We start from the raw sequence: 17,237 nt of genomic DNA, 5'->3' as shown, positions 1-17,237 counted from the left end.
ATTTCAGTTCTCTGCACCAGTCTTCCCCAACCTGGTGTCCTCCAGATGTTTGGGACTACAACTCCCATCAGATCTAGCCAGCGTGGGTCAGATGGGAATTTTAGTTCAAAGCACCTGAAAGGTACTAGGCTGGGGAAAGCTGCTATAATGATAACTTGTTGTTGAATGTGTGGCCTGACTTCATTGTAAAGTGTTGCTCCTGGGTTGGTTTGAAGACTTATAACACTACATGATGACTCCTTCACAAAGTGTTATTGCAGTCATTATACTGTTACCATGTGAACCAGCCTTCATAGTGTTACATTTATTTGCATTTCTTAACCTTGTACAGGAAGCAATGAGCTAAAATAAATAAATACATTGTCCAATCAACCAAATTAAAATAAACTAAATTTGTTGAGAATAAATGTCGCTTAAATCCAGTCAAATTCAGAAAAGAAGGCTGTTGTAGTGTGTGTGTTTTTTCAGCTCTAATTGTCTTCTCTGACTTCATCTGTAGAAGGGTAGCTTGCCAGCCCCTGTTCTGCCTTGAGGATACCCTCTGTTCATCTCACATTGCAGTCTTTCTTTTTCATAGTCTCTGTAAAGATACAATTTCATTGTGGCATGGAACATTACTGGCTCGCCTGCAGCGTGTGAGGCTGAGTTTACATCCAGTTTGCAGCAATCCATAGCTTTTTAGAAGATACTTGGGCTTTCCAATTCATTTTTTGGATTCCAGGCTACACTGAGAAGAATGTGGATGCTGCTATGTTACTGAACCTTCTAAATGACTTTCAAGAAAATGGGCTGCATCTATCTGTTAAGAAAGTCTGCCAAGCAAGCTCTGAGTATTTGGATATTCCAATGTATTCAAGTTACTTGAAGACCGTGAGCATGTTCATGGAAGAAAACACCTGTAGCGTTGAAAGCAATTTGTTTTTTAAGCAATGGTTTTAAAGAAATTGATAAAAGGATAACATTGCCTCTGATGCCAGTTCTTGTTTAAATGTTAATTGTATTTATATATTGTCTTAACTTGGAGGTTGATGAATTCCTTCCAGTAAAGCAGTCCTCCTTTGCTGCTGTCCAAATGTTTCGAACCACAACTCCCATCAACCCCAGCATGGCTGTTCTGGGTGGGCTGATGGGAGTTGTAGTCAAAAACATATGGAGTGTGTCAGTTGGGGAAGGGTGCAGTAAAGTCATTAACTGAGGGCTTTTATTATTGTAGAGTTCGGACTGAGCAGTGGAGTGGCCAAATTTGCTGCCAAGGTTTAACTTTTTCAGAGTCATTGAAGTAAAAAGAGACTGTGAAACACTCCAAAAAGACCTTTCCAAACTGACTGAATAGGTGGAAGAATCACAAATGCAATTCAGTCTAAGTCAATGTAAAGTGACGCATGTAAGGGGGAAAACATTAATTTCACATACATGTCATGGGATCTGAACAGGCAGTGACTGGTCAGGAATGAGACCTCAGGGTCATAGTGGATAGTTAAATGAAGATGTCGATCCAGTGTACAGCATGCTATGGAATTATTCAGGAAGGAACTGAAAATAAAACGGCAGCTTGTATGACGACAGCTGCATGGATGCTTTTAGCCCAGAGATGGAAGGATAACAAAATCCCTACCAGAGAAGAGTGGCTGATCAAATTGATGGATTATGTCGAATGGTGCTGGAGGAGACTGTTGAGAGTCCCATGGACTGCAAGAAGATCAAACCTATCCATTCTTAAGGAAATCAGCCCTGAGTGCTCCTTGGAAGGACAGATCGTGAAGCTGAGGCTCCAATACTTTGGCCACCTCATGAGAAGAGAAGAATCCTTGGAAAAGACCCTGATGTTGGGAAAGATTGAGGGCACTAGGAGAAGGGGACGACAGAGGACAAGATGGTTGGACAGTGTTCTCGAAGCTACGAACATGAGTTTGACCAAACTGCGGGAGGCAGTGCAAGACAGGAGTGCCTGGCGTGCTATGGTCCATGGGGTCACGAAGAGTCGGACACGACTAAACGACTAAACAGCAAATGTCGAATTGGCAAAAAAGACTGGAAGGATCAGAAACCAGAAAGATAAAAACTTTAATATGGAATGGGGGGAAATTATAATTTACCTTGGAGAACACTGTAAACAGTTAAAACATGACCAGGACTCCAATAACACTTGTAAGGTAACAATAACTATGGAAACAATTGAGTTTTTTTAAAAAAATAAAATAAAAAATAAACCCGAGGACAATATAAGATGCAGTGGAAAGAGATAAACAATGGAACCCGTGGAGGGAAGTTCAAGGATTTGGGGAATCCTATATTTTTGTGGTGGTGATTTATGTCCGAATGTAAACACTAAATGTAAAATAAAATTAAAAGAAGAACATTTAAAAAGAAAGAAAGAAAATAAAACAGTCAATACTCTAATGCCGATACACAAATGTATGGTACAACCATATTTGGAATACTGTGTGCCGTTCTGGTCACACCATCTCAAAAAGGAGATTATAGGGCTGAAGAAGGTTCAGAAAAGGGCATCCAAAATGACCAAGGGGATGGAGCAACTCCCCTTTGAAGAAAAGTACAAGCATTTGAGACTTTTGTAGTTGAGAGAAAAGGTGAGTCAGAGGTGACATGACAGAAGTTTATAAGACCATGCATGGCATGGAGAAAGTAGAAACAAGGTTTTTTTTTTTTCCTCCTCGCATTCCATTTGATGAAGCTGAACGTTGGAAGATTCAGGATCGATGAAAGACAGAACTTTTTCCACAAAGCACATAGTTAAGCTGTAAAACTTGTTTCCACAGGTGGCAGTGATGGCGACCAACATGGATGATTTTAAAAGAGGATTAGACAAATCCATGGAGGATATGTCTATCAACAGCTACTAGCCACACAGCCATGCTGCTACACCTCCACTGTTAAAGACAGTATGCTTTTGAATACCGGTTGCTGACAATCACAGGTGGGCAGAATGCCCACAGGTATCTGATTGGATACTGTGAGAACAGGATGCTGGACTGGATATGGGCCATTGGCTCGATCCAGAAAGCTCCTCTTAAGCTCTGATGCTATTATAGTCCCTATCCACTTTCCCCTGCATGACTGTTCAGAAATAATTGAGGAGTGTAGAAAATAGTTCCAACAAAAGACAATGCACAATGACGCATTGAAACTCTGTGGGTATCAGTGAAGCCACACTTCTGGAAAATAAACGCCTCCCTTAATTTTCAATCAAGATTCATAAGCTGGTCTGCAGGCCGTCAGAAGACTGTAATTGCTTCAATTGTTAACGGTGACCTTCAGCAAAGTATCCTTGGAAAGACATTGCTTGTCAATCTCTCTTTATCTGCTTCCTCATTGTGTATGTTTCTTCTCTCCACTTCAAGGCCTTCGCTTTCAGTGGAAGAGAGAATGGCAGCAGCAGAGGAGAGTTAAAGGGAGAGCTGTTCTCCACTTTGGGACTATTGTGATGCTCCCTTGATTGGCCATCCCTGATCCTGTTGTCACCTTTGTGGAAATGCAACTCATTTCTGCTTTCATGGTTTATAAGAAAACTACATCCTGTATTATATATAACATGGGAGCCATCATGGAAAGTGGGAACCCATAATCTGCAACACCATAGGCGCTGGGTTGCCCCCAAGATTGAAGGAGCCCGGCATGCACATGTGAAATCGAATGCATCTCCCAATGTTGCACAGACTGGTGCAGCCTTCTACTAGGCCGTGCTGGTCCCCAAAGCATCAGGAGACACAATGGGGACTGGCGCACCTTGCACGAGCTTGCACCAACCTACACAGCATCTCCTGACTCTGCCACAACCATGAGAAGGCCCAATGGGGCCCACTGCAAGCCACAGAAATCATTGCGTGTGGGGGATTTGCTCCTCCTCCCCCAAGATGGCACCCCTGAGCTTGTAGCCAATGTCGTGTTAAGTAACCATTCTGTCAGCGCAAGGATTTACATTTCCTATCCCATCTTTGGATTCAAGGCCATTTTCAGAGACCACAGAACTAAAGACAAAAGTTTGACCTATGAAACCAGATAATGCAGTAAAGATGCACACGAATCTCCCCACATTCCCATCACATATGAAGGCAGGTGCCTCTAAGGTCGCAACCCTGCCAGCAAAGTGGGGAAATGGCCCTATTAATTTTGGAAAGCTGTGGCAGTGTACAATGCCTCTTCAGGAGAACTTCAAGAATAGCCTTCTGAATCCTAGCTGGATGCTGCCTTCAATGGAGCTTTGGACCAAATTTGATCCCACTTCTGCTCACTGATTTGCAATCTCAGGTCCGCCTCACAAATCTGCCATAAGTCACAAGTCACATAGGCTCACTAATTAATTGCTTGTAGATGAGTGAGGCTGCCGATTTGAGTTCTGCCTTGGGATAAACACAATATCACATTTTGTGTGTGAATAATTTACAACTTTTGGTTCTAGATCCTCTGTTTAATGGTTCTGCTATGATGTCCTGTTGCTGTTTTGCCTTGGTTTCCTCTTTAAAAAGTTAACAGCTTTAAAATGAAATTCTTTGTCTGCCTTTCTGGCAATCTAGCCTTTCTTTCTTATTTTACTTTGCCTTGAAATCTTGCTACCGTCTGTCCTTCTGCCCACATGGATAACCTTTGGGGTTCCATTTGATTCTCCATTCTCTTCTGAACTTCTTTTTTCATGGCTACAGCACAGTCTTGTGTATTTCAGCTTTTAAGCATCTCCAAAATCTGTCATTTTTTGATTCTGCTATGAAGACTTTATTTAATGCTGTGTTCCTTTCTCACCTTCATGACTACAGCTTCCAGTTTTTCATGTTTGTCTGCTTATATCTATTCTACACCTTGCTTCTTCTGTTTGTTATTGTTTTCTTCTCTCTGACCGTGTGCCACCTTTGTTAGTCATCATCAATTTATTTATAAACCACATTTTCCACAAGTACATCTGTGCTCAAAGCAGCTCACATTAAAAGTCTAAATTCTCTAGTACAAACATGATTACGTAATAAAAAGTATATCACTACAATGTCGCAGACACACATATAAGCATAAAAATTAAAGAAACAATAAACTTCACAAATGTGGCAAGTAAAACATGCCGTGACTTCACATCCAAAAGTAGCTCCAGGACTTGATAGCATTAGGACATAGAAACACTCTCCAGTGTTATGCCTCAACTTAAAGTCTTCTCAGAGTTCTTCTGTGAAAGATCTGAGGGGGAGGCAAAGTCAACAGAAGCAGCCATTTCCAGATGACAAACACAAAGTTATTCCCCCCCCCCCGCAGTGGCGGAGCTTCATGCTCTGGCACTGGGAGCGGAGAGCAGGTGGGGGCGTGGCTGGCGTGCATCCCGGGGATGTGGCATTCATCCTGGGGGCGTGGCATGCCAGCCGCAGGGGAGTTGCGTGCGTCCTGAGGGTGTGGCACATCGCCTGTGGGGGCAGAGCTCCCAGCGCGGCTGGCCCCCACTCGGATCATGGTGCCAGGGGCGGTACACTTCCCTGCCCCCCTCTTCCTCCGCCAGCACCCCACCATCCTCCCTTCCCTCTTTCTTTGACTTAGAGGCAACAATCCAATATATGCTTATTTGCACCCAGAGGTGTATGAAGGTCAGGTGGTACCCGGTGTGGAAAATTTCTTGTCAATTCCCCCCGCAAAAAAATGTTGGTTTTTGTTTTGTTTTGTTTTGTTTTTTGCCTGCAAAAATGGTTTTACGTTATTTCATATTTTCTTACAAAGGAATGTGGATTCTGGGCCTCTGATAACAAGTAGGCGACTATGGACAGACACTTAAATGTACAGGATGGATTGTGGTGTTTTGGCTTGGGTTATTTTATTTATATTTATTCTTTATTCATTTATTTAATTAAATTTATTTTTTTAAAAACCTGCAAAGTAGTTTACCCAAACAAAAAACAAAAACACCACAGCAGTAAAATCAAGAGAAATTAACAATCCTACTTTAAAACATACAAAAGCCTAAAATATTAAGATTAAAATTACTTCAACTTCCTAAGCATCTAGGTATGCATGCCTAAAGAAGAATGCTTTTAGCAGGCGCCCGAAAAGAGTCTAGCAAAGGCACGTGCTTTGTTGCAATAGGCGGGCAGTTCCAAAGTACAGGTGCTATCACAGTAAACAAAGCAGTACAGATATTATATGGAACCTGTAGTAGTGCTTGAAACTACTGAAGGGGAGGTTTTATTTATTGTGATTTCACCATGCTCTATATTATCTAATTTACTCGGCCTAGTCTCGTTTTCTTCCATAGGCCAACTTTCCAGGGCCCGGGAAGCCCAGCACAGGGTAGGGCAGTAGGGCGGTTCATAAAAAAACCTTTTCTTTTTTTAAAAAAATGCCTCCTCCAAAGGTCTTATTTTACTAAACTAGGGATTATATAGCTGTATCTGAAATTTCATGCATATCAGTTAATATATTGACCCTGCTCCACTGAATTGAAATTTCAGCCATCACGACATAGGGAAAGGGCCAAGTAAACAGCTATTTTCGTGGAGGAGGATCAATATATTGTTCCTTGATAATTTGTCACCCCCCTCCATGATGGTACCTGGAGCGACCCGCCCCCTGCCCCACCTTTCCTATGCCCCTGTTTGCACCCCCCACTTAATAATAATAATGTGGGAATGCAAACATTGGTTTCCTTGGGCAGGTTCTTGATTTCACAAGTGATGTGTTTTAATATAAAGGTAAAGGTAAAGGGACCCCTGACCATTAGGTCCAGTTGTGACCGACTCTGGGGTTGCACGCTCATCTCGCATTATTGGCCGAGGGAGCCGGCGTATAGCTTCCAGGTCATGTGGCCAGCATGACAAAGCCGCTTCTGGCAAACCAGGGCAGCACATGGAAACGCCGTTTACCTTCCCGCTGTAGTGGTTCCTATTTATCTACTTGCATTTTGACGTGCTTTCGAACTGCTAGGTTGGCAGGAGCTGGGACCAAGCAACGGGAGCTCACCCTGTCACAGGAATTCGAACCACCGACCTTCTGATCAGCAAGCCCTAGGCTCTGTGGTTTAACCACAGCGCCACCTGGGTCCCAGTGTGTTTTAATATGTCTTCTACTAAATTAAGCCATTGAAAAAGCAAACTGGGAGTTGTCTATTTGCAGCAGCTTATCATCAAAGGTTGCAGACAACGTTCCCAACCTCATCTGTTAGAATGCAGATCACTTAACTAACAAAGGTGCCAGGGATTCGTGGGAGTTCTGCATGCCAAGCATGTGCTCTGCAACTGAGCTATGGCCTCTTACAGAGTGCAGATGTCAATGGGTAAGAAATTAGCTCACTGCTAAATGTTCTAACTTTGATATATATAAGGGTAACTTTTGATTTTTGTTTCATTTGTCCTTCCTAGATATTTCATTGACCACAACGCAGAAGAAGATAGGTATTTCACCATTGATGCAAACACTGGGACCATTAAAACAGCTAAGGTCTTCGACAGAGAAGAAACCCCTTGGTACAACATAACAGTCACAGCTTCTGAAATTGGTAGGTAACAATTTTGTGGGGGGCCCCCACCTCTCTTCACCTCCAACCTCATACTGTCTATAACAGGCACCCCCAAATTGCAGCCCTCCAGATGTTTTGGTCTACAACTCCCATGATCCCTAGCTAACAGGACCAGTGGTCAGGGATGATGGGAATTGTAGTCCAAAACATCTGGAGGGCCGAAGTTTGGGGATGCCTGGTCTATAGCATTTAGTCTCTCACATCAAATGTAACTCATCTGTAAAGGACTCTGAACTGAAATGTGTGTATGTGTTTTTGTTACCCAAGAAAATCTTAATATAAAAACAATTTAAAAACAAATCCGCCATATAGTGCTCCCACGCGACAAGGAAGGATTGCTTAGTGATGGTGGTAACGATGTGGAAATGGATGTGATTCAAACAACCCTTAGAGTTCGATCAACATTACGCTTACTTCTTACCATGTTTCTAGCCTCCATTTCTGCCACCATGGAATCTGAGGCAGCAGGCAGCATATATTGTAGTCTCCCATCAGACTCCCATCGCTGATCAGACCCAGATCTGCTTAGTTTCAGCAATATAGCTGTATCATGTGCCCTCAGACCATGCTCCGGAGCATCTCCCCCCCCCCCTGTTATTGAAACTGTTATTTCAATAACAGTTTTGGAGCTTTCAGCACACTCCATATCCTTTGTTGATCAGGATGAGTAAACAAATCAATATCTAAATGGTGCTCTTCCCTCCTGACTTTATGAAGTCTGAGCCAGAGACTTACACTTTTAGCTCTCACATAGCTCTGTATTGGAACTGCCATTACGATGAAGTATATGACATTTGAAAGTATCCTCACTGAACTAAAGATTAAGCCCTGTGTACTATTTTTGGAGGCCTTTACTAATAACCTATGAAATTAAATGTCAAAAAGCTCCTTTAAAATGTTATAAGGGCACTTAGTAACCACAGTAAGTAATATACGGATGTAGAAAATAAATGGCCTGAGATCGGCTTTGTTCCCAGACAGTAACTGAGGGCGAAATCCTATACCCATTTATGTTTAAGTCTCATTGGCCTCAATCGGACTTTCTTCTGAGTAGATGCTCTACATATCTCTGCTCAATATTTTCTACATAAACTCTCTGTTTCTTTCACTTTTCTATGAAAATGACTTAGGAAGCTGCAATGCACTTAACCTGTAAAGAGCGAAAGGTGGAACGCAATTAGTTTGGTATCTTTTCAGACCTTGCTACATGTACTTAAAAGTTAAGCCACATTATTTTACCCCTGGGCTGGAAATACTAGGATCCAGATCAGGGCAGCAGACTCAGTGGAATTCTGGACTCAGATGTGTGAAAACCAGGGGGGAGACCAATGTGACCTCCGCAGAGGGAAAATGGGAGCACCATCAAAAACCAAAAACAGCAAAAAAAAAAAACCAACTCAAAATGTCCAATGCCAAGGGCCTTCTGGTGGTTCCCTCGCTGTGAGAAGCCAAGTTACAGGGAACCAGGCAGAGGGCCTTCTCGGTAGTGGCTCCCGCCCTGTTGAACACCCTCCCACCAGATGTCAAAGAGAAAACAACTACCAGACTTTTAGAAGACATCTGAAGGCAGTCCTGTTTAGAGAAGCTTTTAATGTTTAACAGACCATTGTATTTTAATATTTTGTTGGAAGCCACCCAGAGTGGCTGGGGAAACCCAGCCAGATGGGCGGGGTATAAATTATTCTTATTCTTATTCTTATTCTTATTATCATTATCATTATCATTATTATTATTATTATGCTTACTTTGGAAAAATCCTCACCAGTTTAAAAAAACAACAACAGGGGACGTGTGATAAATAAAGAGAACTAAGCATTTCTGCATCTACTAGTATGATGGCTCCAGGAGAGAACCATTTTCAGAGCTTCTCCTCCTTATTCTTTTATATTCCATACTTCGCACTTCTATGAATGTTTACTTAGTAGTTAAATCCCATTGTTTTCATTAGGGCTTACTACTGGGTATGTGACTCCAGTAGCCCTTAATCACCAGGGAAGTTGGGGAAAAAAAATCGTTAGAAAAATGGTAGGCCTTCCCTGTTTAACCCACATACCCTCCAACATTTCTCCAATGAAAGCAGAAACATCCTATTCAATAATAATACAGTGGTACCTCAGGTTAAGAACTTTATTGGTTCTGGAAGTCCGTACTTAACCTGAAGCGTACTTAACCTGAAGTGAACTTTCCCATTGAAAGTAATGGAAAGTGGATGAATCCATTCCAGATGGGGCCGCGGAGTACTTCAATTGAAAGTACTCAACCTGAAGCGTACTTAACCCGAGGTATGACTGTAATACTATTATTTATACCTCACCCATCTGACTGGGTGGCTCCAGCCACTCTGGGCGGCTTCCAACATATATAAAACACAATAAAACATTAAACTTTAAAAAAACCCTACACAGGGCTGCCTTCAGATGTCTTCTAAAGGCTGTATCACCTTGGCTTGGGGGGTCGCATAACTCTATACCCTCCAAAATTTATCCAATGATAATAGGGATGTCCTAAGGAAAAGCGGGATATTCTGGGATCAAATCAGAAACTGGGGCGGCTTCTGTAAATCTGGGACTGTCCCTGGAAAATAGGGACACTTGGAGGGTCTTAACCCATCATTTTTCCTTCTATGGTTCACTTCTACCAGATGATGGAGTTTTCTTTTCACTTTCATTCGTAGAGGATGCTCCAGGAAAATGCTCCATTAATGCTGTGCATAGGTATTTTATGAAGGCAGCAAATTGATTTTTATAGTTATTTCTGCACTTGGGATTGGGTTTAATACTTTGGACTAAGTAAATTTCTACAGTTTTATAGTTAACCATTAAGAGTTCAACCTCTGAGACCTGATATGGGCCGCATAGTCTCTTCACGCGGTGTTTTTATTTCCAGTGCAGCATGCTTTCAGCTATAATTTAGCCCTAATCATAAGCAGGTGTACAGCAAGACCAAGCTTTAATTAAGATTTAAAAGCCTCATTGGAGCTTATTCATAAAGCTGCATGCATACCGCTAGCTAGCTACTGTGGGCAGAGAAACCAGGAGAGTTACCTGATATAGCTGTTTAGGAGAAATCAATCTCAATACCATCAGACTTTCTCAATACCATCAGACTCCAATGTTGCCTTCTTATACATTATTTATTTGGCATATGTGCATAAATGCTATATTACAAAAGGACAGTAAGAATAGTGATGTTTTCCATTAAAATGGGATGGCTTGAAGCAATGATGTAATGCTGTACAAAATGGCATCCCCCCCCCCTACAATTCTGCCTACCGGATTATATATGCATAATTGCATATACAGACGAACAGAAAAGATGGCTCTTTTCTTCCTTGTTGATTTCACTAAGAAAGAGAGAGTTAAGCACATTTCCCTCCAAACACACCCTCAGCTCGTATTAAGCAATTGGCTTGGGCTAGACTTGGTTTTGCTATCAAATATTCAATTTATGCCTTCAGTCTTTTCATGCTTCCCTCTGCACAAAAATAAGATGACAGACAAGAAACGCGAAATCAAACCTGGGATTGGACAAGGAGCAAGTGCTGCACTCAAAGCATTGGGCTGGTGGGCCTCCGTCACCTTTTATCTCTCAGAAGACACACCAGCATATGTTGCACCATCTGCAGCTCTTTTATAGCCTCCTCTTAGAAACCATTTGCGATCACAAAGCAACACGCTGAATGTGAGGAAGACAAAACAGGTGGCTCAGCACAAGGCCATCTCTCTCGAATGACAACGCTGGCTTGCAGTCTTCAGTGTTGAGACAGAGAAATGCTATTGGGTGACAGAGAGGAGGGGGAACAGCTCAACGCCTACTTTTCCTTTGCCTTCTCCCCAAAGGAAACCTGTGCCCAACATAATGATAACAGGATAAATGATGCAAGGAGGCAACTGCAGCGCAAGATAGGAAAATAGGTGGCAAGAAAACACCTAGCTACTTTAATACAATTCAAATTTACTTTGATTCAATTCAAAATAGATTTAAGACAAATCTCCAGAGCCTGATGAGCTGCTCTCTCCTGTTCTCCTGGGGATTTCATTATATATTTTAAGGCACCAGGCAAATATATTCCTCTTCAACCAGGCCTTTGGCTGATTAATATTCCACAGCCTTTTAAATGTGTTTGTGGGAGGGTGGGTGTTTTGTTTTGTTTTACTATTTTGTTGCTTATTTGTGCTTTTGTGCTTTTTATCTTGTGAGCCACCCTGAGATCTTTTGATGAAGGGCAGTATATAATTCTAATCAATCAATCGGTCAATCAATCAATAAAATAAGTTTCTGATCATAGCCAGGCTCTGAAGCCATCAACTGCTGCTAAGATTGATGATGGTTTCAGGTTTGCACATGACAACAAACCACAGTTAGTTGAAAACAGAAGCAAAAGTTTCCAATCTCCTCGTTCTGGTTACACTGGAGGATGTAGGGGCAGTGGCCCCAAAACTGAAAGTAGGCCCTGCTTCCGTATCTCCCCCTCTGCTCTAGCAAGGTGGATGAAATATACTCAGAGTCGAGAGTGAATTTCATGCTCTTTATTCAGCTCATAGTCATCAGGGAGAAGAAGAGAAGAATGGCTCTTTTCCCAAAACCATCTGCTTATATACATTATTTACACAATGGGCCTTGCGTGATTGGCTACTTCAGGGCTACACCTGTGGGCCAATCAGGTTGTGGATTGACTTCTGCCTGCAGCCTGATTGGCTGCTCCTACAGGCCAATCAGGCTGCAGATTCACTTCCACCAGCCACCTGATTGGCTGCTCCTGCAGGCCAATCAGGTTGCGGATTCACTTCCACCTGGAGTTGGATTGGGTAGCTCCTGCGGACCAATCAGACTGCTGATTCTGAATCCTATTGTTCTAGGATTCAGCTCAGTACATAACAGTGGAATTGCAGCTAATCGATGATAGTGCAGAGATAGTAAGAGGGAATCAGATTGCTGCCTTTGTCCATTGCACATAAATATAAGGAACGGTTATCCCCAGTCTCTCCTTGAGAGGACATGTTCACTCAAGGCAATATCTCTCATTCAGATGCTATTCAGATTCAGACATTCTTAAAAGTGAAAGTTTCCAAAGTATAATTTCCATCTATTTATGCTTATATTATAGTGTCACGCCATAATAGTTCTGGGTAGCTTTTAAGAAAATCTTATAAAGCGTATCCATTTACCCTATGCTCTATGAGGTAAAAGGACAGAAAATAGTTCTGAAATTTCTCTACAGAAGGAAATGATAAAAGTGGATCTCCAACAATGGAGGTTTATTTCAGAAACAATCCTATAAATGGATTGTTTGCAAAGATCAAGCCAGGGCTTCTCTTTTTAGATTCTTTTTGTTTGTTTCAGAAGAAGATGCTGAGCAGAGCTGTAGAGAACAGGTGCAAAGAAAAAGGACCTGAGACAAACAGAGATACCCAAAGAGCGAAAATGTCAGATTACCACAGGCTTTATTAAGCTCTGACTGTTTGAAATGCCAAAGTATAAGAAAAATGACCACAGGAAAGGCAGCTGTGTCTGCACACAGCTTTGATCTCTGCCTGTCCTATGAAAAAAAAAATGGTCTTGAGCAACTGTATAATTTCATAAGACATTCAAAATCCTCCAGGGTATAATTATGTAAGCAATAGGGGGGGGACATGAATTGTGTTGGGGGGTGGGTGGGTTTTTTTTAAAGGTTTTTCCCCCCCAGAATTGTGTACTAAAAATTAGGTATTTGTTAGTTTATTGTCAAAGGGAAAGCACAAATGAAAAAAAAAGCAACTACTCATTGCTATGTGGATAAAATCTTCTATGCTGCATGCCAGAGGAATTGAAAACAATTTGAAGAAAATGCAGTCTGTACAATAGCCCAGCAAGGTAGCGACATTTTCAAAGGCACTTTGAAGCAGGAGCAATGAATTCTAATCAAAATAAAGAAGACTGGAACATGCAAAACAGCAGGCAACCTTTCTCAGCAGTTCCTCCGAAGCAGAGACAAGCCATTTGGTTGTTCACACACACAACTGAATCCAAAACTTAAATACACCAGCAGAACCAGAAATGTGAATAAGATGACTGCTTATGGGATGGTAGTGGTGGAGAATTTAGCAATCACTCCCCTGGCTCAGAACTTCATGTACACTGTAGCACAAAGCTGGAGTTTGGTGTATTAGAGGCCTTTTTTATTCCCCCCCCCCAACCACGATGGTAATTCTGTACATGTATTGCATTAGACACACTGACGTGGATGGGAAAGCCTCTGCAGTCAAGGGAACTTGGTGTACATATTGACCAGATTTGGACATCACAACCAACCATGGTTTATTATGACACGAATGATCCTAGCCTCATCTCGGATTCACATGCTCCCTCTTGGGCACAGCAACAAGCAGTTTGGAAGATTTCACTTTTCTCTTGATTAACCTCAGTTTACCAAGTCACCCAAATCTGATAAACTGTGGTTAATTGAGATTGGAAACAAAACCTTCTGATTTCCTTGTGGTCACACCAGATAAAGAAAAGGAAAAGGAGAGCACTTAAGTCCAGGGGTAGGCCAGGCTTGATCTCATCACAATAAATAATAGTTTCCATGATTCTCAAATGCTGCAATTCTGGCTCTCCTAACTTCTAACCTGAGTCCACAATTACTGTGCATTAGGGATTGATGAAACAGTCTCGATCTGGTCAATCAGAAGTGGATTACAAAGTTCATTCCCTTCTAATTCTTTTAGAGAAAATCCTAAATGAAATCCACACACTTTCCGTAATTTAAATTGTTTTGGAATAACTTACAAGGTAGTTCAACAGTGTCCCTGGTCCTTCCTTCCTTCCAACAAGCATTTCTAGCTGTTTGTAGCAGCTTGCAGCAGCTAGAAAACATGGCAATTGCCAGACTTATTGAAAACATTTGAGTAAAAGGCTTCTGGAAGTAGAGCTTTTCCTTTGTACAATTAGCCAGGAAGTATTGTCATTCAAAACAAATGAAAATTTCCCCATTTTTTTCCTGGAGAAAAACCAGTTTTTGTTCTGCTTTGTGCTCATTCTTCTGTTGTTCCCAAAACAACAACTTATCAGGTGATTTTAATATGTGATATCTGATAATTAAAGCAAATGAGTTCAACCTTTCATTGTTCAAACTTCATTACAGGATTGCAACTCGAACAGATAATGCAAAATTCATTCGCACACATAATTGTTACAGCATGTTAATCACCTAAGCTGCCTTGTATTTGGCAGTGGTTCCTGGATGATTGCCTATGCAGTGACACTGCTAATGCAACTATTTGGTTGGTCCTAGTGGCCAGATTTACTGTCTGGTGGATTATTTCAAGGACAGCCTCTTTCAAATGCTACTGCTATTTCCTTTTCACTTTTTCTAACAGATTTGTTTCAGACACCAGAGGCAGAACATGAGCTGCCAATTCACAGGCCTAATCTGGCCCACCATATGTTCCCTAGGGGTCTTCTAGAGACCCAGAGACCAACTGATCTATGGTGGTTAGCTCACCCACAATTGCCAGCACACCAGGAAGAAGAGCTGAGACAACCAAATGTGGATAAATAGGTTATATTTATTATATACAGCCACTTGAGGACCTGCAAAACAAACAAACTAGTCATATTCATCCAATGTAACCAAACCAAATTAAGTCTCAACAGGTGTTCATTAATATATGGGGGTTGATTTCTACTCCCATTACCTTGGCAAGGAAAACTTACTTGCACTGAGGTTTCCTAAGATTCCACTAAGGGTCATATTGAGTTTGCCATGATTTTCACTCGGTATGAGTCTCCTCCAGCTGTCAATGCAGTGTAAGACACGGGGAAAAGACAAATTATATCTAAAACAAAGTTCTAAAATGTAAACAACAATGAAGTCATCATTAAATTAGAAAACTCTTAATCAAATGTTTAAGCACACAAGCACACATTTATTTATTTTACCATGCATCTAAAAGCTAGAATGAAGGGGCTTGTCATGCAACTTGTAGCCTATGCTCCTGCTTCCAAAGGACATGGCACTCAACAGATAGTCCTGAATTCATTTAAACATCTCAGGGAGAGTCCCCTTTCATTTATTATATAGTGACTGAGCAACTTCAGTTTCATTTCGAGGTGATGAATGTAACAAGGAGACCATTTTCCGCTGACATGCTTTTAGCTGAAAATACTTCTAATTCTCATTGACACTGGGTTCAGACTACTTTGATCGATGAACTTGAAGCATCTTTGCAGAGAACAAATCTGCGCTCCACCATTAAAGTTATGTGCAAAGGAAGTAGGAGGTTCAGATACAAGACCTAGGACCTTTGTATCAACTCCAGTTGTTTTGTTCTGTGCGTACCCTATCAAATAAATACAACTTACAATGAAGTCCTTTCAACGGTAGAAAAGACTGCTCTATTTTCTGTTATAGTTTTAGCAACCACAAAGCAAAACTTCCATTGAAGTGTATCTTGCAGCGTACAAATGAAAGAACAGGATCCTTTTGAAAGCATCTGCAATAAATCAGAACAATGTTGTCCTACACACCTACTGAGCCGAAGCTAGATCAATATGTAATGACTTGTTTTATGTGTAATAGGACAAAGAGCTTTAATGGTAAGCACTGGCATTATGAAATTAAGAGCCAATTCAATTGTGTAGCTGTGCAGGAGATTGCTTGTTTGAAGGTATTCTGACACGTTCCTGGTTGGCTCACACAATGAGGGTCCTCTTTAGTTTGTTTTGTTTCCAGGAACTTTATTATTGCACTGAACCAACAGTACACCATTATTTCCAGTATGGCCCTGCAAAGACTACATAATCCCTTCCCTAACAAGTGGTTCTCCAGAAGTTGCTAAGCTAAAACTCTCATCATCTGTGGCCACTAGCATGTTGGCTGAGAATGAGGAGAGTTTTTGTTCAGCAATACAGCGGTACCTCGGTTTACAAACACAATTGGTTCCGGAAGTCTGTACTTAACCTGAGGCGTACTTAACCTGAAGCGAACTTTCCCATTGAAAGTAATGGAAAGTGGATTAATCCGTTCCAGACGGGTCCGCGGAGTACTCAACCTGAAGCGTACTTAACCCGAAAGTATGAGTGTAATTGGTTCCGGAAGTCCGTACTTAACCTGAAGCGAACTTTCCCATTGAAAGTAATGGAAGGTGGACTAATCCAATCCAGAGAGGTCCACGGAGTACTTAAACTGAAAATACTCAAACCGAGGCATACTTTAACCGAGGTATGACTGTATATGGAAAGCTACAGGACAATAAGAGGGAATGACAGAGCACCATTACCCCCCATGGTTCCCAGCTGAAACTATGCAACTATCTGTCCTGGACAATGACAATTCCCTCTCTCAGGGTGTAGGCTCAGTTGATCATTAGGGCAATAAATGAGCCTTAAATCAGGTTTGGTAGCAAACTAGCAGCCAGTGCCATTCTTTCAGAATTTGTGTCATATGCTTAGAACCTTTTTATGATAAAAACCCAACTCCAGCTGGCTTAAAATATATTGTAAGCCATATATACAATTGATATCTTCTACATATATGTAACAATACAATTAAAAAGCAATTTTAGCAATAAAAAACAGTCAAAAACAGCATCCTAGCTAGCTATTAAATTTGAATTCTACCCTTCCAAAGGTGCCCAGAATAGCAAACCTAAAAATGTTAAAATCAGACTTTAAAAAAAAAAATATCTTTACCCTGTTCTACATTTTACTATTTCTTTCTAAAAAGATCAGCTAATCTATTCCTGATTTTTGTTCA

The 17,237-nt window shown here is 41.3% G+C and overlaps 1 protein-coding gene across 1 annotated transcript in view; it reads left to right on the top strand.

The window, feature by feature from the left end:
• The window catches only part of CDH18 (cadherin 18), a 564,188-nt gene that overhangs the window by 529,592 nt on the left and 17,359 nt on the right, over nt 1-17,237 (top strand). The window contains exon 11 of the mRNA XM_035126031.3: nt 7,344-7,480. Coding sequence (XP_034981922.3) covers nt 7,344-7,480 — 137 coding nt within the window. The remainder of the gene's footprint in view (nt 1-7,343; nt 7,481-17,237) is intronic.

This window comes from Zootoca vivipara, chromosome 8, assembly GCF_965207765.1.
Source record: "Zootoca vivipara chromosome 8, rZooViv2.hap1.1, whole genome shotgun sequence".
NCBI lineage: Eukaryota > Metazoa > Chordata > Lepidosauria > Squamata > Lacertidae > Zootoca > Zootoca vivipara.
The sequence above is the reverse complement of the archived record's forward strand: the minus strand, read 5'-3'. Positions and strand labels throughout refer to the sequence as shown.